Source organism: Hippichthys cyanospilos, chromosome 7, assembly GCF_059441005.1.
Source record: "Hippichthys cyanospilos isolate Australia breed blue-spotted pipefish chromosome 7, RoL_Hcya_1.0, whole genome shotgun sequence".
NCBI lineage: Eukaryota > Metazoa > Chordata > Actinopteri > Syngnathiformes > Syngnathidae > Hippichthys > Hippichthys cyanospilos.
The window spans coordinates 9,653,795-9,679,433 of NC_142375.1; the positions used below are offsets into that span (position 1 = coordinate 9,653,795).

Consider the following 25,639-nt stretch of genomic DNA (forward strand, 5'->3'; position numbering starts at 1 on the left):
CCAAGGGCCGGTGTTTTCGAAACGTATTGCCATGCAACCACGAAACTAGCAAATGGCCATTTGTAGCATGGATACTGGCAATTCAGGGCATTTTGATAATAAGAGTACAAATAGATTTAGCACTAAAAAGTTCACTTTTGGCGCACATAAAATACTAAAATGAGTATTTCAGAAATTACAGTGCGAATGCACACACAACCCAATTAGGGAAAAATCTTTTTCGATTAAGAATGTTGAGTGAAAAGAAATAATTCAACCAGACCAAGATTTTTTTTCCCCTGGTTAATTTTATTTTCAGTTTACATTTTAGAAAAAGAATCCAAGGATTTTGCCTCCTGTATGTTTTCGTCTGGCCTCTTCATGGTCCATGATGCCAGCTGAGGTGGTGAGGACAATGTATCTGGAAGGAAAGAAAGGCCACAATTCACAATTTGTCCGTTTGACCCGCACAGCAAATACAATCAGTTGGGATGGGGAATTGGTAAGATTCTATCAATATGGTTCCTCTTAACAAAACTGCTTTTTGATCCTGTGCCATAATTAGTTTGCTTATTGGTCTTTTTTTTTCTTTCAAAAACTTACACAAAAAATATTGGAACACTTTTTAAAAAATGTTTTGCAACTACAATGACGACCGTAAAACAATTTGCATTGAAAATTTGACAAATCATTATCACTTGTACCCATAAAAACAATTTAGTGTGAAAGAAACAAGACCGGTGTCGCTGGGTTTGCAAAAAGCGCTCCTGTGAGGTGAGATGCACATTTTCAGTATGTTCAAGACGGCTTGTGTTTCTTTTGGACCGACTGACTGTCATGCATTGGGCATCGACATCATCCCTATGTTCCTCTCTCGCCACCTTGTAGAACTACTCGCAGGCGTTACTGTCTGACTACTGACAGAAGTGTGTCCGCCATTTTTCAGCCTACGGCCGGTCATGCAACCACTGGAGGCAAGGAAAGTGAACCGTCTTACCAGAGGACGCGACGACACAGAGCGCGATTCGAAGAGCCGAACATTCGGTTACTGAACAACCCGCTCTGTTGTCTGAGCCACAGCCGCGCAACAGAGCTGAACTAACGTAAATGCCGTCAGTAAAACCTCACTCCTTGGAGCCTTCAAAGGCAGCCAATTTGCAGTGTATGCTCCCAATCAGATAGGTTTGGGACAGTCACAACAGCGAAAACTATACGATACACAAATACCAATGCGACATGTCAAAATAACTTCAAAAAAAACGACAGTAGGGTTATAAGCCACAATGGAGGTTTTTATAGAATACTACACATGTAATATGATCAAAGAAAGAAGTGTCACCATTTATTTACTCAGTTTTACCCTATTCCTTCTGTCTTCGGGTAGTAGGCGGGGGACATCTTTAACTGTATGTGAGCAAATCGAAAGGCGCACTAAGTAAGAAAAACAACCATTTATATGCACAAATACACCTAAAGAAAATTTAACTTCACTGAAAGGCAGACGTTCAAAACAATCATCCACCATGTCACCCCAAAATACAGTGATTCCTCATTTTTCGTGGACCGCCCCCTCCCGCGATAAGTGAAAAACCGCAAAGTAGCGTGTGTGTTTATTGACTGAGATCGGCGCTGGTATCTTGGACAACCTAATCCAACCTAAGTAGTGGAAGTTGGGGCGGGAGTATATAACTCCTGCCCTCATTGATCGATGATCACACCGGGAGCTGTTTACACCGCGCTTTTTCAAATTAGAGCCGTTGGGACAGTTTAGTACCAGGGCTCCATACCTATCCCTAACAGGCAGTTTGAGAACAATTTAAACAGACAAATTTACATGGTTTGTACTGAATTGTTTCCATGCTCATTGCCAGGAATTACGTTTTTTTTTTTTTTTTTGCACGTATGCAACATGCATCCCCTTAGCCAAGCAGTGTGAACTGTCCAATTCAATCTTATTTTTTTTTTTTTAAAGCAAACTGGGTCTCTTGGATGTGGATATAAATTATGTATAAAGTATGCGATGCATCTGCAATTTGAATGTGCTGTACATCCAAAAAAAATACATCAAAATCCCTCTATGCGTTGGCAGGGGTGCTTGTTCAGAAAGACTACTGCCAATTCGGGAATCTACAAATTTGTTTTGAGTATGTGAAAGTTAACATTTGTGGTGATAATACCAATTCAGCCATGTGAATAGTTCATTTACATGCAGCAATAATGTGGTCTTGAAATGATCTCCATGAAATGAAAGCAAAAAGCCTTGCCTAATTCCCAGCTTTGATTTTGTTAAATTTTGTTTGAAGGAATCAGGGCTTTGCAAAAATTCAATATCAATAGGTATCATGATAGAAACAATTGGTATCAATATAAAAATGCCTTCAATAAAATGTTTGATAAGAAAATAATCAGGGCGAAAAATCAGATTCCATTTTTCCACGTGCTGCAGGGAGACACAATGTTACATTTGTGCTACACGCAAGAAGAATTTTGGAGCACAGAGGAGTGCTCTGAGTGAACAAGAATCCTTTTTGTGAACAATGTCTACCAAACCAGCAAAGAAGTGCATTATGTACACACACAAGGATGTGGAACCTGAATGCAAAATCAAAGAGTATCTTAACGTTTTTCCAATTTTCAAAGAATTGAGCCAGTCACCTCAGTAAAACTGAAGTACAACGGTTGCATTAAGATTATATTGAGCACACTAACATGGTCAAACACCTTTGGATGGATACATGGTGTAAAATTGACAGTCATGCTAACCCCGGTGTTAACCAGCACTTAGCACTGCACTTCACCGGCACGTAAAGCAAATATTTTCTGACAATGAGTCAGATAATGATGAAGTAGTCCTAAAGCCGTTGCTCAACTGTATTTCATACATTGCAAGAGCATTATTTCAATATTCTTGAATTGTATAAACTTGCACACCACCATGACGCAACACTCATAGCATAAACAAAGAGATTTTGCACTAATTGAATGGTTTTTGGACAAATGACCTGAAAAGAATTCATGTTTGACAGCACCATTGATTGTCTCAAGATAGAGTGGTCCTACTGGCTACAGGCGCTTGTTATTGCTCATCAAATGAAAGGATTTTCATTACAGTATTGTTTTCTTGGATCTCTAGCTAAGGAGAGCATCACTGCACATTGCCCTGCCAATAGCATTTGACATGCATTACCACCAACTGCTCCTCACACCAGACTGCAAAGAGAGCACGACCAGCTTTTCAGAGGAAACAATTCAAACAATCCGTGGCAGCTCAATAGCAGCGCTCTCAAGTCATTGAGGGTTTTTGTGAGCAAAAAGTGTGTACTTGTTGGCACTTGCTGTGACTGTTTGCAAAATGATGTAAAAAAAAAAAAAAAAAAAGCCCTAAAAAAACGTGTTCATACATTAACTTCTTTGTTCATGAACAGTGGACACAAAAACATAAGTTCATGAGTTAATGCAACTATTGCCATTTACCAGGGAAAGCCTAACAAAATTGTTGCACCAATATGTGTGTGTGTTGTGTGCGTGTGCTAACCAGTGCTGCAGTCACAAAAACCTAGACTAAAAATCAACTTCCAGAGCATTGCAGCCAACTTCTAAAACATCAATGCAAGGGGTAGTTGATGGTAAGTGGTCCACATTCTACCGCTCAATTCAGTGTGGATTAATTTCAGCTTCAAATTCAATGACAAAAAGGGAATGAAAACCATTATGACATTTTACTGTTCTCAAGTTGGCCTTGAAAAGTGTTCCTACTTTTAAGGTAACACACAATACTACCAAGCTGCTCCTGTGCTCACAACCTGGTAATGAAGCACGCAAGAAAGTCAAGCGCCTCAAAGGCTTCTAAAAGGGACAAATAACATGCTTTTTTTAAAGGGAAAAAAAAAAACAGTACAGGTAGTAAAGGAATTATTGACTGCGGTAATCAGATTGATTTAAGGTTTATTTAAAAAAAAAAAAAAAAAAATCCTAAACCTAGCCAAAAAAATAATTTCTGTGAGCACATTGGGTCTCGGGAGGCTAACTTTCACAGCATCTTTCAAATTTATGCACAATTTGTCAATGAATGAGAGCCAATTTTTCATTCAAACATCTTTAAAAAAATAGTAGACCTGGAAGATACTACAAAATGCTATGATTGCTGACACGCAAAATTAAAAGAGAACATTGATTTTTTTTTTTTTTTTAATTCTTGAAAGATTCCAAACTTGGGCCCGAAAACTACAGTTTGGACAGGACAGTTTGTTAACTGTATCGAGCCACACCTAATGAGTGGTGTAATGCACAGGCACAAATGCAATTCTCACCCAAACTGTCTTGAGGGCAAAAGGTTGTTCTGCCACTTCTCCAGATCCTTTAGTTGGAGATCAAATCGTGGACTGATCACGCCACACTACAAGAAACAAAAGCACAAATATCAAATCAAATTAATATCGAGACTACTAATGCGTTTAAATATCATTGACATCAAGCTTAAATTGACCCCAAGCAAGTAAGAGTAAAAGCAACAGTCATTGAGTTACTTTGATAAACTTCAAACTTTACCTTGTTCAACCTTCCTGTGAGATTGACGACTATTTTCCCGGCTCTATGGTCATCAATGATCTCAAACTCACCAATGTAACCTGGAAGAAATGTGAAAATCCCAGTTCGGGTACATATGTTAACAGGATTTTAGTGGCAAATGTGTCAAATCATGCATGGACAACAACACAGGCTCTAAACACATACCGTGTTTCATCATGACAGTTAGGAAGCGCACAATGACCTTGGAACATGGCCTGATGAGGACCTGGCGTTTCCCTCGCTTCTCAGCATTGTTGATGCATTTCAGAGCATCTGCGAGAACGTTCATGCGCACCATGATGCCTACAGAACACAAAATACGAGATGTTAAAGTCTATCTGTAATTCACTTTCAGCTTCACTCATTTGTCCCAAGACTTGTGTGGATAGGTTCATCTTTATGATAATGCATCATAAGATAAATGTAGTTTGCGCATTTACGAGAAAATTAATACAGGGATTAACACATCGATTCACATGCAAGCATACTGAACATTGGCAAGACCCGACACCAATACGTACTGATGAGAACAAACAAGATCCTGTTGCAATTTCATTTTCACTACAAACCCGCCACCGTATAAACGCAAGCTTTTTATACACTAGGTTGGAAAGAAATTAGGAGCACCATCCGCCACCAATCCCATGTCTACACTAGCTGTGTGTAGATATGAGGTACAGGAGGCACAGCTTACACGACGGCACTAACACGCAAAAATTGGTACAGCGCTTCAAAGTGTTCGCCGTACGGCGCACGAAGTGCTGTCTTTACGAGGCAAAAATGACATATTCATTGCAAATAGTTCGCCATTTCCAAGCCGCCTATAAGGTAAGCACAGCTCGGCCGAAGCAGAACGGATGGCACTGAAGAAAAGATCGCCCAAATGATACCGTTAAGTGATAGAAAGAAGACGATAAACACTTTTAATGAGTATCATACAATTATACTTCGAGTTTATTATCAACATGTAAGTATTGATAATAAGATTAAGTAGATATAAACTGGATTGTGCGTGACAATAATCAAAGACTTCTCACCGGTTCTGCAATATGGCGGAAAGAGGAAGTCGACTGCTGTTGCAATGCGTTATGGGAAATGTGCAACCGTCTTTCACGTATAACAAAATCCTTGTTTCAGATGTTCTCAGAAAACTACTCTAACTTCTTGTAGTTAAACACTCATATTGTTTTGTTCATTTTCTGGTATTTATTGTCGTTTTAGAATATTTATTTTGTTTTTTAAGAATACATACGTCAAATTCAGACGGGCGCCCTTCAGCGGTAAGGATGAATAACTACAGCTTTTTTTCTATAACATGTTTCCTCAAAAAAGTTCCCAACTATTGAGAACATAGTTAATTAAATTGTTAACTTATTCATTGGATAATTTAATGTTTTTATTATTGTTGTTTTATAGTGGTCTGTTGGATCGTGATTTGCACATCCAGTTTACAGTTTTATGGTTGGTGGTTTGAAGCTGTACTCTGACCTTGCTGTGAGTAGTTTATAATTTCTGTATGTTATTACCACATATTCCCACGTACGAAAAACATTTATATAATGGTCATTGATGGTGTGGATGTGATTATGAATTATTGCTTGCAAAGTATGTGCACTGCAATTTACTGGTGACCAATCCAAAGTGTACGGTGTACCTCTCACCTGACCTGACAACAACTAAAATAGGCTCGGGCTCACTCGCATTAGGATACATGGAAAAGAAAACAGATGGATGTTTGATTTTTTGTTTAACAAAAAGGGAACGAAACTAAAGTATATCACAGGAAGCACGGGATACAGTGATAACAGTGATAAAATTCATTTAAATGTTTTCTTATTGATTTTGTTGCATTTATTTATTTGAAGATCACACACATGTATTATTAATGGAACATTTTTGGACAAAAATTTTAACTAGGCACCAGCAAGCCTGCTACCCTTGTGAGGATACGCAGCTCCAAAAAAAATGGATGGATGGATGGATGGATAATACCAACTTGATGTTCAGTACATCAAGGATGCAATAAAAATAAATGCATGAATAAGTTTTACCTAGTCTTAATATAGTCTTAATAAAAATATGATGCTATAATGAATGAACAATTATTTTTTATACAACCAAATGTTTTTATTTCTTAAACTCACATTATGTACAGCAGCAAACTGTATTTTATTTCTAGAAACATTTTCAGTTTGGCTATTTCAATTTCAGTTTAAATACACAACTGAACTAACGAATGACTGTTTAGAAAGTGTACAAATATATAAGGTAAGCTAGTAAAAAAAAAAAGTTTAAGAAAAAAAGTTGAATACCATGCGAAAACAAACTTTTGTTTAAGTGATGCTGATGTTTGTATGATCCACGAGTCCTGCAAAAAAAGTCCCATTCATTTCCACAGTTCAAGTTTTTAAGTGTTGTTTTGCCTACTCATTGCTAAAACTTGAAACAAGTTTCAAGAAAAACAACAAAAAAGAGAAAAGAGCTTGAGCTTTAGATCACAAGCTTGCCAAATGGAAAATAATGGCATGAGCAATGTTTGTGTACTATTTGGATGTTAACATTGAAAGTGAACATCTGACTCTTGCTGCACTTGGTTTATAATGTTAGCCACCGTTGCTCCCCATGCTCGCAAGGAAAGCTGTGTCTCCTTTGGGATTCAAGCCAAGCCTCCGAAGGTCAAGACCCATGGCTACCAGAAGCTGGAGTAAGGTGAGCTCCTGTTGGGTTGCTTGGTTCACTAGTGTGGGGCAGGTAGGGTTGCACTGAGGCCAATGGCAACCGTCCACCAAGTGGAAAGGACAGCCTTTGGCTGGAGTTCTGTTGTTACGAGTGGCCTCCAAGCTCCTGTCCCAGCAGTGGAGGGCCCTCGGCAGAGAAGTGCCTCGAACTTGGAAAGACATCCAGTTCCTGAGAAAGCAGCAAGTAGTGCAGTAAGTAATTGGATGTAAGTAAAGACAAATGTGAGAAGTGAAAACTTGCAATGTGTCTAGAGGTATCTCTCGTGTTTAGGAAGAAATATTTTTTAGCTGGGCCGGCCCGAGTAAATACGGCACCTGAGGTGAGTTTTGATTTGGGGACCTCACTCTACTGATGATTTACATACACTTCTAAGAGAAGTTAAAGCTTTAACATTACCTTTACTAGGATGTCACACACAAAAAATAAAATGGAAAGTTCTCTTCAATTCATGATTGTTATGTTGCTATAGAATAGCAATAGCAATAGCAAATAGAAACTTACTGTCCAGTTTTTTTGCTTCCCAGCGCACTAAGATAGTTAATTTGCTGAGTAATTTTGACATGGTCACACAATTTAATTTTGACATGGTCACACAATTTGCCCTTGCCTCAACAGAGACTTAGCAGTACAGCAATCAGCCATAGGAGAAGTATTTACTATTATCATTTGTAGAAATATTAATCAAGCATTGCTTTAAATTTAAATCTATGTTAGGTGTTTTTTGTTACAAGTATAGTTGTCAAAATATTGTAAATTTGGACAGCTTCTCAACTTGAAAAAAGATTTATTTGTCCACAGAAAACTTCTGGAATTTATTCAAAGGTCAATAATATTTTTTTATCAGTTTTTATTTCAACGCTGTAGTTTGTCAGTTATTCAAGAGGTTTCCTTTCTTACATAAGTCGCTGCAAAGAACCGAATTATGTAAAATAACATTTTGTATTAGATTGTGGACAGAATCTGTCAATATAATATTGCTTAATGGGTGAGTGGGCCCTGTTTGTCAGGTACAACAATTTTACAAAACTTAGTATAATGTGCAATCACCACATATCTAATCTTACCTTTTAGTAATCACTGTATGGGAGAGGCAGGAAGGAGCAAAAACTGCTCTAAAGAATCACACACACAAGAATGTAACTTGTTAGGGTCCTTTTTAAATGATATTATGCTCCAGTAATTATTGATGGACAACATACGTGACATCTCTCAGGGAGTTCTTCAACTCCCTGCCTAGGTTTTGTATGTATTGCCACTGCTCATTGCTCATGTGCTGTCCTCCAATGTAGATGTTCTCAACCCTCAGCTGTTCCTCATCAAAGAGCCACTGCACAACAAATAGAGGGGCTGCGGAGTAAAAAAGGATGTGCTGTAACTGCAGTTAGTATTTAAAAAAAAAAGATATATGTACTTTTTTCTATGTGGCCTCACAAGTCCAAGCACAGAAATCTGATTAAAATTGTGTTTGTGGAATATGAATTAAACAACAAAATCCACTCGTTTTTAATTCATCTCAGGGGTCAGCCCTTATGCAACTTGCTGTGAAAACTACGTCACTGTTGCTCAGGAATGAGGTGACGACCAATTATGGCTCACCTGTTTTGTGAGTGGTTATGAACGTTTGCAAGATAAGCCACGGCTGGTTGTCATCTGAACAAGCACAAGGTATCGTGCCATCCAAAAAGTGATCTAACCATAATAGCAAGGTCAATCCGGGCCACTCAAATGCCATGAAAAATGAAAACATCAACTTGCGGCCATGGAAAAGAAATATCAGATAACCTTGTTTTCTTCACTTTATTGTTTAACGCCTGGAATTAAATTAAATTTGTGTCATGTAACGAATGGGGGTGGGGTGATTTTGGTGCTTAGTATCAAGAATACAATAAAAATGGCTGGATGTTAGCTCTTAATAATACTCTTTTCAACTTTTTTGTTGTCATACGCATACTTGCAAACCTTGTACCAAACAATCGGACCCTTTGATTGCAGATGCAATACATTCACAACAACCTTGCAAAGCATAAAATAATCAAGAGGGCTAGTCTGATAGTGAAACTGAGCTATTCAACAAAATTTACCAGTAATCTGATATTGAAGACAACTTACAGGTTAGGGTAGAATACAGCTTGTGGCCAAAGAAGCACTGCCACTCTTCCCCTTTCTTATAGAGCCGACGACACCTATCAGGCACCGCGCCATTCCACAGCCTGAAAAACCGCAAATCACATATGAGATTTACTTATTGACGTTAGAATTGTCAAAAGATCTGAAAAGTTTGAAAGACATGCATTACCATTTGCGGAAAAATTAGAAAAACAAATCCAGGCCAACAGATTTGATAGCTTTACCGTAGGCCAATCTTGATAGCATCTTCAGGGGAACAGGTAACTGTTTCAGGGCAGTTGGGTGATCTCTGATGTTTACTTTCGAGAAACCAGCCTGAGTCTACCACACCTCGGACCTGTGCCTCTGCACCAAGCTGCTCCAAATAACTGGCCACTCTCTCGATATTCAGCAAGACTCCTGTACCCCCAGCACTGCAGGAAGATCAGAATGATCATTAAGCGCACAATATCACGAGTCCACAGGAATTGTGCCCTAAACTAATGAAGTCCAAAAGTCCAACTCCATCCATTTTTGTACAACATGTCCAAATCATTGTCAGGGCCTAGCGGCTGAAGCCTGAAGGCTTGTGAAAGACAAACTACACACAACTACTAGTCCAACAGGTCAACTCACGAAAAGGAATTAAAAGTAACATGGAATTCTATTTCAAGCGGCGTTTTGTCAAAATTTGATGTTTAAAAGTGCCCTGCTAATGAGCCAATATTTTATTTTTTTTTCTACAAATGGTGCCATCAGCTTGAGCACTGAAATGAGCTTACCTTGTGCCAGACAACACAACAACCTTGGCCTGCTTGATACCTTTGGGAACAAGGTCTTTGATAACCTCACGGATGATGAGCGATCCCATGAAAGCATACTCAGCTGGGAAGAAATACAGACAGTGAATGCAGGAGAGGTACGCACGTGCTGTTGTGTACACGACAGACTAAATCTAATTTCCTTTCTGCAAAGACGCACTTGCATTTGCATCTCTATTCTGTTGAGCCTCTCTTCCTTGTCGTTGGTTTGGAGGAGGGGGCGGGGCGGGCCCAGTGCCACTCCAAACATCACTGGAGCAGTATGGGATGACTCTACAGAAAACAGATACATCCACTGATGAATCCACTATCTTTAAACGATCCCTCAGCTACTCAAAAACATGATAATGCAGGTTCTTACACTATGTTTGAGTTGTGCCAATACGGATTCTCTGCTGCTTGCGAGGACAGTATGCCGCTACCTGTGAATCAAATAGTGTTTAACATGCAAAGTGGAGGATTGATTATGGGAATTGTAACAATGTTCTTTACAATAAATACCAGTTTTTGTCAGGGGCCACCCGGATGAGCTCATTAGTCGAGGAATATTTTGGTACCTTGAATCACAAGTATCTTTGCTGTAACAGCACCAGCCCCCTTAAAATAGAAGAGACCAATATGAAATATGCGTAGAATGAGAACCAAATGTTACTGCATCATTCCATAACTAATAGTTGGAGGGCAGTGCAACTGCAGCCTTGATTCAGCTATGTACAGTATCCTTTTACTTAATACTAAGTTTGCTTTAAATATTTGAACTTTGTTGTATTTCATCGTTGACATAATGAAGAAGTTGCATATTTTGTGAAATTATTCCCAACTTTCCACTAACACTAACTTACAATGGTTTAATCAGATAAACCAGTGCAGTACCAACATTGTCTCTTTCATTGAACTTTAGAACTCCATTTGTATAGTGTTTTTGTTTGAATTATTTGGGAGAAAAGGATAACAAAAAGGAAATTATTTTTAATTTGCTGTCAAAAATAAATTGGTGACATAACTAAGTCTAATCTAAGTTCAATTATATTAATTTATTCTGCTAAATTATGTTTTCAAGTGCTGCAGGTGGTGGTACCGATAGTTGTGGCAAATTGACTGTTTTCATTGAACCATTCTGATATGGGTTGCTGTTTTTTTTTTTTTTTTTTGGGGGGGGGGGGGGGGGTAAATCATGAAATTGAATGGCCTACCTAATATAACATTTGTTTACTTTACTCATATTGACACATTTTCTTCAAAGATATACATAATTTACTGTTCAATTTTTGCATGCATGCTACTTTTCAAATATACGGTATTTTTAAATCTTACCTAGGCCCATTTGTGAACCACTGAGGTAGACTACAATATATAAGCGATCTAGTTGAAGCGACCTTGATGCATATCCCCAATCCGAAATACACAGAAGGATGACAGCAACCAAACAAGGACAAAAACAGAAGATGACATCCCCTTCTAAATTCCAAAGGGGGCGTCAACGCCTAACAAGTTGACCTCTTGGGGACCAAATTAACCAGAGTGCTTTTAAAATACTCACCTTCCAAAAATAACAGCCATCTGCGGCTTCCTTTGCTCTCTTTTAGGTAAAACCTGAACAGGAACAAATAATTTTCTTTGAGAACAATGAGAGTCACAGGTGGGCGTGTTGCGCTCCCATTAGCATTTCACATTTTTAAGTTTGTTACAGTTGTTTACAATCCCGCAAGGAGAACGGAATTCACGCTCTGCTGTATATTAAAAGAAGAAATATGACAGAAAGGTGAATTCATATTCCAAATAACCATCTCACCCGGCAGGTGTCCCATCATTACATGTCACGTGCGGGTTTGTAAGAAAGTGCAGTCTCATTTCGTCTGTCTGCACTTTAGCTCCACGAGCTCCTGCCACATGAACCCTTGTAGATTCAACTTCGCCGGTGCTTCCAGTTGATCGATTATTTGAATTGCTCCCAGCAGTGAGAGCAACCCCTGGTGAAGGCGGGATACCATTGCCTGCTTGGGCCCTTGTAGGAGATTTCTTAGTGGACTGAACTTTTGTATTTTTACTCCAGCTCCCATCCAGCAAAAGCAGGAAAGCAATATGTCCAATTATCCTCATGTCTGCAGATGAAACAGCGCAACGAACAAATTCATTCACAAATTCTGCTAAAAGCTGTCAAAATAAGAAGTGGACATACCTATTTTAAAAACAAGCAACGACAGTTGCTCAAGTTGCCCAGACGTTGGCCTGATGATGAAATCAGGTGGAAGAAGATGACAGCAGTCTTGAGGTGTAATGAAGATTGGACTATGTTTCTATGAAGCCTGCAAATCATCGCTGAGCTTTATAGTGCCACCATATGGATCTGAGTTCCTCCCATTTTCTCTTGAAGCTCCAACTGACGACACACGTCAAGGGGAGGTACTGGATGACCAGTAGTGAGGAGAAAAGATCTCCTTAACATATTTCTTTGCACACATTCAGCAGCAAAGCACTTTGCCATCTGACCGCAGCTCAAGAACATATCTGCCCCCCACGTCCTTTTCTTTCTTACCTCTCCCCACTTTCTCGTCTGATTGCTCAACTGCCCGACTGTGCTAATTTCTCATTTTTTAACAGTTAAGTAAAACACTAGTTTTGATACAGGTTATCCAAAATATTAAATGCATTTTTTTAATAACTGAAAAGTCATTCAAATCCAAATGTTATTTATTCAAGAAACCATCAATTCACTGTGCCTTGCCAGTTTATTCTGTTATGATAAGCTAAAGACACAAATGACGCAAATGCAAATTTCCTTTTTCTGTTGGTGAATACAAGAGAAAACACAGCATAAACCTTTATGAAGTTCATACTTCTGTTTACATTTACATGGAACAATTAGTCTATTGTTGCGGGTGTATTTTGCAATGATGCACTATACAGTATCTTCCTGGAAGTTGTTTCTTATACTTGAATTACTTTGAGATATGAGAAGGGCAAACTATTAGAAGCATATACTGTAGCAGTATGTTGCAGGGCAATTGTGAACAAAAAAATCTCAAGTAATTCATTAAACTGAAACCAAACTTTCAAATGTTCATTTTATCTTTATCATTTCGTATATTTTTTTTATATAATTTATTCAATTCTATCACTTTGTCATTCACTTCTCATGTTTAGAATTTTTTATACTAAATGAATCCGATTTAAATTGTTCAGGTGTATCTAACATTAGGGCTGGTCAGTGTTGAGCATTTGACTGTTTTATCTCCATTTAGAAATGGAAATACTCAAATTTTATCTGAGACTTGTGCGCCATAAAGTAAATGTTTAACTTTACGGCTTTGATTGAGATGTTTTAAGGATAGTGCCATAAGGGTTTTACCTGTGGCTGTGTTTCCATCCAGGTCAGTCTGGAGCCTGCAGACTCTTGGAGAGTGCGTTTGATGAAGACAGACAGACCGTTTGAAACTGATCCTCAACTGTACCCATGGGATAACTCAGTGGTGACATAGCGCTGATCATGAGCCTTGGGGCTCTGAAATTCTCATCAATGATATGCACACCATCCTAACATGCCAATCACAGCAAATGATGGATGCTTGAAAGGCCAAATATACAAAGGCAGTGTGGGTTGATAGGACTGAATGGAATGCAGGATGTTTGGAGAGCGAAAGAGTAAGACACAAATACTAAGAGTGCGTATATCACAATAATAAACACTGGCAGCTACACACCCAAATAAAGGTCTCGATTCCTTGCACCTTCAAAATTTAAGATGTCATTGAGTGCTGTATTTGAAGCTTAATTATCACCACTGTATTCAAACAGTGCTCAATCAGTTTTTGAATAGTCCAGATTATCATAATTATAAAAAAATATATCAATAAAATACAGCACAAACAAGACAGAGCAGTTGAGCAAGAAAAAAAGGAGCTTTTGACATATTTTCAGGCATTCAAGCTATTTTAAACTATAGCCAAAAAGAAAACAGAGCCCCTGAAATGTGTGTGAGATCATATCACCTAAATGCAGTAAAAATGGACCCTAAAGACATCACTATACTAAATATGATCTCTTAAGCTGAACAATTCTTCATTCTTTCAGTTGTCTAGACCATCTTCTAATAAATCACTGCAAAAATGTGTTTAACAGATACCCCAAATACGTAGCTAAAAAATGAAAGAGGCTGCTGAAACTATATCCGCACATCAACAGACTGTCACAAACAGAGAGATGGCATTACTGTTATTCTTTTTTTTCCTTATTGAACTGGACAGGGTGCCATTTTTCTTTCCAAACAGAGCAGAATATACTGTATATTGTTGCCAAGTTTTAAACCAATTAAATTTAATTTCTGGTAAATAATAGTGAACAGCCAGTCAGACTTTATTTATCTTTGCAAACTTTTTTTTTTTCTTAACTAAACCAGGGCTAAAGGTCTTGTAGCCCTTTCACTGTCGTAACACATTATAATGATGCCCTCTAACAGGTAAAATCAGCTCTTCTGTTTAGCCTTTAATTTCACAATAAATACATTGTACCCAAATCTATTTTATAAATAAAAATACATAAATTAAACAAATCGCTTTTTGTATGTGTCCATGTAGCTACGCTGGACAGGCACTCTCGATGAAGCGACAACAACATCATGTCACACGCAAAAAGTAGCTGTAACCAATGTACGCGTGTGGGGTTGTGCAAACATCCAACAATTTTTTGTTTTTCTTTTTTTATTGATTTGTTCTCTGCAACACAGCACCACTGAAAAAGACAATCGAAGATTCATGAATGATGCATCTGCTTCCTGGATTCACCAAACATTCACCAAACATACATGTTCATAATGCGAATAAAACCACTTTCCATTGTCAGCTACATAACGAAAGAAAACAGGATTCGCACCAAAAAGGAAACAATATTAACAATCCCGAATTTTTTTACACCCCCCCCCCCCCCCCACGTAGTAACAATACAGCTCCCTGTATGCAATAACATTATGTACCCGAAATACCTTAAACTTTTAAAGAATTTAGATAAGAAAACAGTGACCGAGCAAAAACGCATTTTAACCTCAGAGAGTACTGTAAAACTACAACTGAGGGGATGCTGGTCAATTGCGGAAGTACACCAAGCAGCACGGAAGCAGAATGCACGGGAAATAACTAAACATGACTAAAAAAAAAATGACTCATTAAGATCACATTCAAAATATAACTGAGATAGAAATCAATAACATGTCATTTCGTTTTAATTCTGTTACACGGCCAAGGCTAACTTTAAAATAAGCACACCAAAAAAATACATGGACGTCAATGCAATGGGCACAGTAACCCAGATAACAAGATCACGCCACATGCCAACAATGTGCTGTGCTTCAACATAAACATACCAAATAATACACGGATGTCAATGCATTTGGCCGTAGTTGGCTTATTCTTTGAAGTGAGCCTTTGCAGCGGTGGTTGCCACCAGCAAGCCTTTACTCCTTGCAACTCGGTTTTTAGTGCCATGACATAACTTTTCTCCTAACATCAATGCAACCTTAAACCCTATAAAAAAAAAAAAATCATATTAATTTGCTAATTAGGGATGCTAGAAAACAGCGTTAGCACTATTGCTAACTACATGATGCATTCAAATGCAGCCTGCTGTTTCAAACTCAGACAGAAATTAGGTCAATCTATTCATTAAGCCTTTAAGCGCCAAGCTAGCAAAATTGCACAAAGCAACATTTACTCGGTATGCCTTTATTGTTAACCGTTATCAAGCTACAGCCTTATCAACTAGTAATATAAAAATATATTGAAAAAATGGCGCTTAATAGGTTAACTGTTCATTTAATAGCGGCAAATATCTAAACAATGTGGGCTTTCTGACATATAAAATGAAAAACGACGTGTGTTAAAACATTCTTATTACAATAAATACCCAAATACCCAAGAAAATATCAAGACTTTGCATCTAATTTTCTTGAAGCAGAAATCATATTTGTCAATCAAATCATTTTGAATTGATGCACATATACATAAACTACTACAGAATAATTAGGTACTATACGCATCAGGTATGAATAAAAGTAGACTTACCTCACATGACCTCAGAGCAATATTGTAAATAACAGACAGAAATGTGCTTTGGAATTTAAGTGAGCTTTTGGAGACGGACTAAGACAACCTCTGATTTATTTTTGCTATGCACTGACAAAATAATTTTGTGGCGTTTTACAAATGAAAATGGTACATTTACCAGTCTTGTGTGGCAAAAAACTCAACTCATTCCACAAATTCCTAAATTTATATGGCGTCTGGAGAGCTATAATCCCAGCCTGCACATTTTGATGGGGGGGATGGGGGAGGGGGTGGGGGCACAATGTGCTCCAGTGAAGAGTTGGCCGTGTGTTTTTGGGGCCATGATGTGAAGCCCAAAGCGGCCTTGTAGTCACAGTAAATGACTACCAAACTTCCATTGATACTGTACATACTGTAATTGTATACTGTAATTAGAAAAACATCACATCATGCTGAACACACAAACACTTTTCTAAATAACACACATCTACAGAACTTTCACATTCTTTCAATAGTTCAATAGCAGACCATATCTGGAATAACAGTCTAAATGCTACTCAGTGCCAAATTCATTATGCTGTAAGTCCAAGAATGGTATATTAATATAAATCAATATTGTTCCAAATTGTGGCCTTTCAGGCCACATACATACTATCAATTTGAGAGGACAATTACTTTCCGGTATGTGTTTTATAACTGCATGTATAGTATTGTAGTTACATCACCTTTAGAATAACTCAACTAAAGCATCCAGTGACATCACACAGCAGGTATGTCAGCTCCAGGCATGCCAAATTGGACAGAAGAATGTGTACTGTTTGCTATTTATAAAGTTGCCTGACTGAGCGTGAATGTTTTACCAGCTCGTGCTGCTGCTTAACATGTATAATTGATCGGGACAACAGGCTAAAATTGCTTGAATGTGTCTGTTCAAGCACCCTTCCTCACACTCCTCTATGATTTCATGAAGATGTACATAGTCGTATGTATAATTTATTTCAGATCTGATAGTGTCCATGTTAATCCGCCAACAACAAATGTATTTCTGTCATTATGCGGCACTATTTTCTATGAAAATTGTGTTGCATCGAGAGAGTAATTTACACTTGATAAAAATTTCTTAAAGGGACAACGTGTAATATTTAGAGAGGTTCAGACAATTGCTGCACGCACATTAAGGTGTCGAGAAGAGACCATACTTTGCAAGCCTATGTCAAGAGGTTTTGGTTGACATAATCAGTAAACATTTTACAATGTATTTATTACTATAGCAGTGGTTTTAACTTCCTCATACTTTAAAGAAGTCAAGACAAAAACATTTTAGCAATAGTGCTCCCTTGCTACTTTGTGCTTCATCTTTTGCAGTCTCAGTGCATTGCCTTTTTTTTTTTATTTAAAAAAAAAAAAAAAAAGCTACCCTGCAGAGACGCACAGTAAAGGCTTCTTTCTTGCATGCCCGACTGAGAAATGACTGTAATTGCACAGTTGGACATTGACCTTGAGTGGAGACGTGCATGACCAAACATTAAAACAGGAAAGCAGAGTTTACAATCGAAAGTCAAACTAATTACAACACCGTTGTGTTTTGTACTGACTATTTTGCAAGATTGACTGGCTAGACAACCAGTCACTCAGCTTGCCGGTTCGACAGTACAAGGCACGTGATTGGCTCCCTGCGCAACTTTTACCCTCATTAGTCGATATCGCAATGGTACACACATTTACATGCTTGAAAATTTCTTTGTGGTGTTGGGGTAGATTTCACTTTTCGCAGGGGGGGTCTGTCCCCATTAACTGCAAAAAATGAGGATAATATCAACATTTACAATTTCAACATCAGAAGTCATTGCACACAATGGAGCGACAATATACTGTATCAAAGACGTCACAGTTGTAAATACAGTGGACTCCCGTGTTACAGCGTCCCTTGCTTACATTTTTTCATGTTGCGATGCGGAATACTGAGTTTTTTTGTCCCGATTTTATGGTATTTTCCCGGTTTTGCGACAAAAACACTTGTTATGACCCTAGGGGCTTGGCTGTATTTGTGTTGTTTTGTTTCCATCTTACGTAATTGCACTTATTTTCTGTTGCCGTCAATGCCCCCATGCAACATTTTACTACAATGCTGGTCTGCTATTGGTCAGCGTCTCCTCACGAAGATGGTGGTCTGCTATTGGCCTCACTCGTTTCAAAATGGCGGAACGGTAAAGCTTTGTTCTATCGTGAGTGGTTACAAAACAATATTTATGGTGCATTTTACTGCTTAATTCAAACTTGAAAGGGTTAGACATGGGTCCCAAGATTGCTAGTGATGTTAAAGAGAGAAGTAAGAAGATGATTTATATTGAAACGAAACTGGAGATAATCAAGAAATACGAAGGTAGATGAGCCCAGGCTACCCTTACTGGGCAATATGGACATAACAAGCTCCACTCAAAGATAAATAAATCCTTTCTATATTTTTATTTATGATCTTTTCTGATTGTATACATGTATATTATATATACGAAGCACTTCCTATACTATTTTGGTACCAATTTTTAATATGTATGTACAATTTTGATGTTTATTTACCTGGGGTTCTAAACGCATTAGCTATTTGACATAGGTTTGGATTGCCTACCATAAGGTGAATTACCTTAAAGGACAAGTCAATCCCCTGTTAGTGGAGTATTAATTAATTAATTAAGAAGCAATTTTTATCCACCTCTGCGCACAGCCATTTTTTACTCTCAACTTTTAATCTCAACTCCCTTTTGCAGCGGCCTCCTTTCTAATTTTTGTCACATGATGTTCGCAAACTGAGCAGTGATGTGTTGTTACCTGCATGAGCCCAGACAAATGTGATATCAATTTCAATTGGCACTCAGTGATGAAATGGCTGCTTCACGAGATTGAGGAAAAACGGATACATTTTTTTGCTTGACTCATATTCCATAAAGGCAATATTAATCAGAATACCATGTTTACACTGGCGGTGCCACATGGAGCATATTGTAAAGATATTTTAGGTGTTGATGTGCCCTTTAAGGTCTTAATAATCTTTGCAATACTGTGGCGCTTGTGTGCAACAATGCTGATATTGTAGCTTTTATTGAAGAATTACTCCTGGTGCTCAATACACACGAGACAAATATCATACTTTACAATAAAAGAATAAAATATTCCCTGGTTTTTAAAGCGCCAGTATGAGATGACACCTGTAAAAAAAGGTCACTCCCCAAAGAATGAAAGTTGTCAGACATGTAAAATGATGTACAACCTATAAATCAGTGCTTCAGACAAAACCGATGCGAATTATTAGTTACCCAAAACCGCAGACAAGCCTGACAAGACACAACAGTCTGCAGAGGCTGAAGCCAAAGGGCATTACTAGCTGTATCCGAAAAATTTTACTACAGTTGTGGCAGATTTACAATGACAATTATTCATGTCCGTCCCAGTTTAGTTAGGTTTTATTGTACTTTTGAATTCCTTGTTGCCATAATCTGAAAATTCCTCTGAATGCGATGTTGAGAAAGGAATGCTGAGAATGCGCGCACACACGCGCGCACACACACGCACACACACACACACGCACACGCACACACATTCACAAACACACGCACACGCACACTCAGGATGGAGATCAAACAATGCAGTCCAATACAGTACAGTTGAAAAGCAGTTCATTCAAAAATTAGTGTGGAGTAATTTTATGAGTGAGTGCTACAAATGAAGAGGCACTCTGCTTTAATTTCTTTATTGAAGCAGTTGAACCTTGTATAAAACTGAACTTTATGAATGATGACTAGACAGCATCTCATCTCAATGTTTAATACGTAATTTAACAGGCCCATATGAAACTAATCGTAGCTTTCAGAATAGTCCATAAAATCCCATGAATATTATTATTGACAAATCAGCACCAAGTACGTTAGTAAGATGGACAAAATTCAGTTGAGGAAAACGACCTTCCTCTCCTTCAGGAAGTGAAATTGATTATGAGCCTTATAATGACCACAGCTGTTATTCCAATTAACCGGACGGAAAATTCTTTTTTGCTGCAGTTTTCAATCATTCACTATGTGCCCTTACATTGTCCCTCAAAGTCATAACAAGAGGCATGCCATCATTTATCGCATGAAAAGAACAAGTTACTTTTTGGAAATGGCGGCTATGTGACCCATTGACCCTTAATGTCAGATCTGATGAGCAATGCACCTCAGCTAAAATAACTACTCTGACTTCATGTAAAAGAAAATAGATCAAAGGAAACAAACAAGCTCCAAGATCCTTCTGCTCACATGGAGACTGTTGATAATAAAAACGTGCTGAACAAACCAAGGACATGTAATTATATTTTACCAAGCCCCTCCCTCCAAACCTGAATCCTTTGTAACATTCACAAAAGAAAAAAATCAATATAAATCAACTTTCAACAATTGTTATTTATTTTTTACAGTATTTATACAGTTACAGCTTAGTCTAAAACAGAAAAAAATACCCATGTGCATCAAAGTGCCAGAAAAAAAAAGATGAAAATTCTTATTTTATTGCATATATTTCACGTGACAAAAACAAAGCATTTTTCTTGGGGTCATCCGCGCCTCGGATGACCCCACTATTTGAGAGGCACTGATCTAAGTCATGATAGACTAACTTCTTAAAGTACATAATACCACACAACTAACTTTATGATTCAATTCTTATGTTTGATGCACAATGTCAAAATTCAGTGACAGAGTCTGGAGTCAGCTAACCTAGCATCCAATCAATGTCAAATGACAGACAAAAATACAACGGCTTTGAGTTTGCAACACCGGAATGTGATTTGTTTCAACCCTGCGCCGTGACTTTTTTATGTTGTGTTATTTGAAAATTGTTTGTGCGGTATAAACGTTTATCCAGTTTAGTGAAAATACAGTATGCTCAAATCAGATAATATTTTGTGAGCAATTCTGAAATTCAGGACATCTGAAGGTCACTGTTTTGTCATGCAATTCTGTATTATTAATGAAATAAAACAATCAAAATATGAATATAAGCACTTTATTATTATTTGATACAAAGTCACACACGTTCAGAAGCATAAATTGCAGCTTTGCACCCTAGCTGGATGGCGTTTTTAAGGAGCCAATATCCAGGTACCTAAAAGCAAAAGAATAATGACAAATGAAGACGAAAGCAGCAAATTTAGATGCACAAGAAAACCAATATAGAGTAGATCCGGCATACTTGTGGTTTTTAAGAGTCAAATACTATGGATATAAAAAGTCTTTGCAGCACTTTTTGTAGTTTAAGGAAATTACATTATTTGGAAACTTCAGAAAATTCACTTCAAAGCACACATGCCGCATACTACTTAGTATAGTAATTCATTGTTATTGTATTCACTCCACTTAAACAATGCCCACCTGGCTAATTAATAAGGTAATTTATTCGCGCGTGACTGATATTCCTTCCGTGAGCGCATGAGCGATCGGCAGGAGATTAAATCACAGCAAGAAGTTGTGATCCATTGTAGATGTTAAGCTACATCGTGACTGTTCCAACAGATCATTATACTTACTGATTCAGCATCATGTTCCAATCCAATATCGTGATGGTCCATTTCATCATCTCGGAACTCTTTGATAACCTGAATAGACAACACACAAAACCAATATAAATTCAATCTAATATTCTGATTGGACTTACTTTGGTTACACCATAGAATGGGGTAACTAACAAGTGAAAACGTTGCTTAAAACGTGTCCCATATTTTTCTGGGGAAACACATGCAACAGCTTCTTCTGTGTTAATAACTGTATCCTGACATAATGCTTTCTTGCACACAACAGTTGAGCATCTATAAAAGGTAACACTAGAGAAACATATTATAGATGATGTATTTATTGAGAATACTTTTGAACCCACCTACATTGCCACTTAAAGTAAGCACATGATAGGAACCAGTGCAGTGTGAACATTAGAGTATTGTTCACACATTTAAAAAATGCAATGATTTATGAAAAAAAAAGTCAAGTACACCAAAGAGGCCACAGAATTTTGAAAAATCATGCCCTTTCCGTTGCTGTGGACATGTAAACTAATTGTGCAGAAAAACATGACACACCCAGCTATCGACTGTCAATAAAATACCTTTAACTAGAAAGACAATAAATAGATACTACTTCCTCTGTCACATTAAACCTGAAACTTTAAACATTGTATCAAAAAATGTCTTTTAATTTCTACATTACTTCAAGTCGCCCAAATTAAAATAAATCCAATTTGGAGAGAAAACACGTTTGGTGTATGGGCATAGCTACTAAAGAAGTACATGACACAATTACGCTCATCCCCGAGAAAAAAGGAAAACTTAAATATTGGAGAAAAAAATCATGCTTACAACAAGAACGAGTACTATGTACAGTACTTACACGTTTCGTTCTTTGCACGTTTTCAACTATTCTCATCAAATACGCATTCAGAAATTAATCTCTGAAGTCATAAAGGAAAAAAAAACCTCACATCTGATACATCGATTAAAATATTTGGGAGTGCATCGCACTAAATTTGGCTGAAAAAAAAAATCAGTAGCCGGTGTTTTTCTTTATTTCACTTGCTCAAGCATAGCAAAAAAACAAACAAAAAAAGCACCCACTTTTAAAAGCTCAGTATATCTGTCAGGATCCTTCTCCATCAGAGTTCTTATCTGGCTGTTGTAGTGCTCAGAGATGCTCTCCTCCACTGCCACTGTACAGGCCATGGCTGCCTCCTTGCCTAACAATGCTGTAGATGCCCCTGTGGAAAAGTTCATATTTAAGGAGACTATATTACTAAAAGCAACATCACATACAGTAAATGAATAAAGACAAGCATAATAGGACACCTTAAACATGATTACTATGTGATGATGAAACACATGAAGATGAGGACCACACATACAACTTTACATATATTCAATTAGAAATAAAATACAGGTAAAGTCAAAATTGTCAAATTTAATATCAGTTTTGCTCCTCTTTTTTTTTTTACTTTTACATGTTGTACCAACCTAATAAATAGCCAGCAACGTTCCAAAGTGGTAGCAGCGCTGTGGGACGGACTCTGCTCTCAGCAAGAATTTCATTAAATTTATCAAGGTGCTTTTTTTCTTGATCCCACATTTCCTGTAATAAATAAAAATAGCATGTCACAAAAAAGCAAAGACAAACAGAAAGACTTAATAACAGAATGACAGAATAATTTTGACCAATAACATTTTACTTTTGTTTAATGGCTGTGCTTAAGAGCAGATATCCATGACTCAAGTGTCAAGACAAAGCTCAGTCTTGGTGCCTCAGATACAAACAGCTGTCACATACAGCAAGAGTGTCAAAAGCGGGACAGGTTTGTTGATCTGATTTTTTTACTTTTAAAAGCAAAACATAATGTGCAATGTTTGTGATCTGTGATTTTTGTTTGTCTTTGACAAGACGGATATCTTTCACAATTTTAGTTATGAAATAGTTTTTGTCATGAAATGCAATTTTCATGTTTAATTTCCAAACATAAGCAGGAATTCTGCCTGCAATGTAAAGTTAAGGAGAAATTCTTCTCTAACCTGGATGAGAGCTCCAGTTCTAGACCTGCCCAGGACTGCCATCTGGCCGGCGTAGATGCGATTGGCCCCATATTCACCTGCATGGTCGACACGTAAGATGCGGTCAAGCATCTCCTTCTCTGCACTGTCACGCGGAGGCGGAACCACACTGTAATCACGCGAGCTCCACAGGGCCGCTGTAATCAGATTTGAAGGCAGGTATATATATATATATATATATATATATATATATATATATATATATATATATATATATATATATATATATATATATATATATATATATATATATATATAGATATATATAGATTTTTTTTTTTTTTTAAATAAAAAAGGATGAACCTTATCCCAGTGTATGTTGAGCCTTACCCATGTTCGTTTTCTCAAGTGAAATCTTACGAAACAACCGTTTTTCCCGCACATTTATTATGGTATATTATATGGTACTCTCGTGCCGAAAATAATATTTGATATTCCAAAAATATTTATTAAAAGCCACAGTGCATTCTGACGTTTAGTTTTTAGCATGTTTGGCAGTTTACCAGTTCGCTTGCATACCTCTGCTTTTTGTTGCTCGCCGTGCGATCAGTGGGGCGGCCCTGCTGGTCCAGTCATTTAACACAATGTATGCGGTTCTTTGCATTCTCTTCTATTTTCTGATACTACCATCAGAGTTACCAGCCAAAACAAAGAAAATGCAAGCAAACTGTCATTGAGCTGTCAAGGGCTGGGCGCGTCGCTGAATTATGACGTCAAGATCATTGTGCAATACTTTGCGAAATCAAAACAGTGCATTACCGCCACCCAGTGTTCTGCCGTGTTTACACAAACTCACATAGCAAAATATGTTACGACAGTTGAATTAGTGTCAAGAGGATTGGTTTTTGGTTTTGGTTCAAAATTGATGATCAATCAATTTTGATTCAACATTGGTCTGTCATCATTGAAGATGTTTTTAAAATATGCAATCGAGTCTACATTTTGGTTGAGTTAAAAAGTTTAAAAGTTCAGTGTTCAATTCATGTTAAATGTTTGCCCTTCCCTTTTTGTCATGTCATCAGAATATTAAAAACTATATTTTCTAGGAGACAGCTCCACCAGAGGACAATTTACAGCAATTCTGTATGTTAAAGGGATTGTGGAATTGCAAAATTGCAAAAATGCAGTTTCTAGATGATGATTTGATCTCCAAAGGGAATAAGAATTGTAATTGCCCGGTGTACTTAATAGTGAGTTGTGTCACCTTTAGCAACAATAACTAAAATCAAATATTTGCAATAATCGCAGGTGAGTCACAACAAATGTGGAGAAATTTTGGACCACTCGTCTTTGCAGAATTGTTTCGTCTGTGTCATATCGGAGGTTTTGTAACATGAACTGCCCTTTTAAGGTCATCATCTCAATTGAATTTAAATCCGGACCTTGACATGGCCTCATCAAAACCTTAATTTTGTTCTTTTTGTGTGTTTCGGATCGTTGTCCTGCTGCATGATCCAAGAGTGCTTGAGTTTGAGGGCACAAACTGTTGGCTAGATGTCCTCCTTCAGGATCTTCTGGTAAACACCAGCATTATTTTTTCCTTCAATCACAGCAATTTGTCCTGGTCCTGAAGAAGCAAAGCAGTCCCAAACCATCACACTGCCACAGAATGTTCCTCCAAGAGTTTTGAGAATCATCAAGTTGCTCTTTGCCAAATTTGAGAGGAGCCTTTGTGTTCTTTTGTGACAGCAGCGGTTTTCACCTGGTAACCCTCCCACGAAAGACGTTATTAGCCAGTGTCTTTCCTATAGCGGAGTTGTGAACACTGAGACCAGCAA

At 37.6% G+C, this 25,639-nt stretch overlaps 3 protein-coding genes across 5 annotated transcripts; all 3 read right to left on the bottom strand.

Annotated features, from left to right (window-relative positions):
- Nucleotides 1-267: 267 nt before the first annotated feature.
- Nucleotides 268-5,630, bottom strand: rps15a (ribosomal protein S15a). Its single transcript, XM_088420439.1, has 5 exons — nucleotides 5,586-5,630; nucleotides 4,714-4,851; nucleotides 4,528-4,607; nucleotides 4,290-4,375; nucleotides 268-400 (listed from the first exon to the last, which is right to left on the bottom strand). The coding sequence occupies exons 2-5, from the start codon at nucleotides 4,844-4,846 to the stop codon at nucleotides 307-309; spliced, it is 393 nt and encodes a 130-aa protein (XP_088276565.1). The 5' UTR covers nucleotides 4,847-4,851; nucleotides 5,586-5,630; the 3' UTR covers nucleotides 268-306.
- Nucleotides 5,631-7,151: 1,521 nt separating this feature from the next.
- Nucleotides 7,152-12,314, bottom strand: notum2 (notum pectinacetylesterase 2). 2 transcript variants are annotated; one of them, XM_088419843.1, is made up of 12 exons: nucleotides 12,105-12,314; nucleotides 12,007-12,074; nucleotides 11,755-11,807; nucleotides 10,716-10,811; nucleotides 10,576-10,636; nucleotides 10,375-10,487; nucleotides 10,176-10,278; nucleotides 9,639-9,827; nucleotides 9,397-9,497; nucleotides 8,487-8,634; nucleotides 8,352-8,399; nucleotides 7,152-7,455 (listed from the first exon to the last, which is right to left on the bottom strand). In XM_088419843.1, the coding sequence occupies exons 1-12, from the start codon at nucleotides 12,312-12,314 to the stop codon at nucleotides 7,152-7,154; spliced, it is 1,494 nt and encodes a 497-aa protein (XP_088275969.1). The 2 variants fall into 2 exon arrangements, with proteins under 2 accessions (XP_088275969.1, XP_088275968.1); XM_088419842.1 differs by having other exon boundaries at nucleotides 12,007-12,314.
- An 8,953-nt stretch (nucleotides 12,315-21,267) lies between these two features.
- Nucleotides 21,268-24,565, bottom strand: coq7 (coenzyme Q7 homolog, ubiquinone (yeast)). Of its 2 annotated transcripts, none has more exons than XM_088419604.1 (6): nucleotides 24,381-24,565; nucleotides 23,823-23,899; nucleotides 23,274-23,388; nucleotides 22,881-23,020; nucleotides 21,804-21,872; nucleotides 21,268-21,382 (listed from the first exon to the last, which is right to left on the bottom strand). In XM_088419604.1, the coding sequence occupies exons 1-6, from the start codon at nucleotides 24,463-24,465 to the stop codon at nucleotides 21,305-21,307; spliced, it is 564 nt and encodes a 187-aa protein (XP_088275730.1). In that variant the 5' UTR covers nucleotides 24,466-24,565; the 3' UTR covers nucleotides 21,268-21,304. The 2 variants fall into 2 exon arrangements, with proteins under 2 accessions (XP_088275730.1, XP_088275729.1); XM_088419603.1 differs by having other exon boundaries at nucleotides 23,823-23,998.
- Between the last annotated feature and the right edge of the window lie 1,074 nt (nucleotides 24,566-25,639).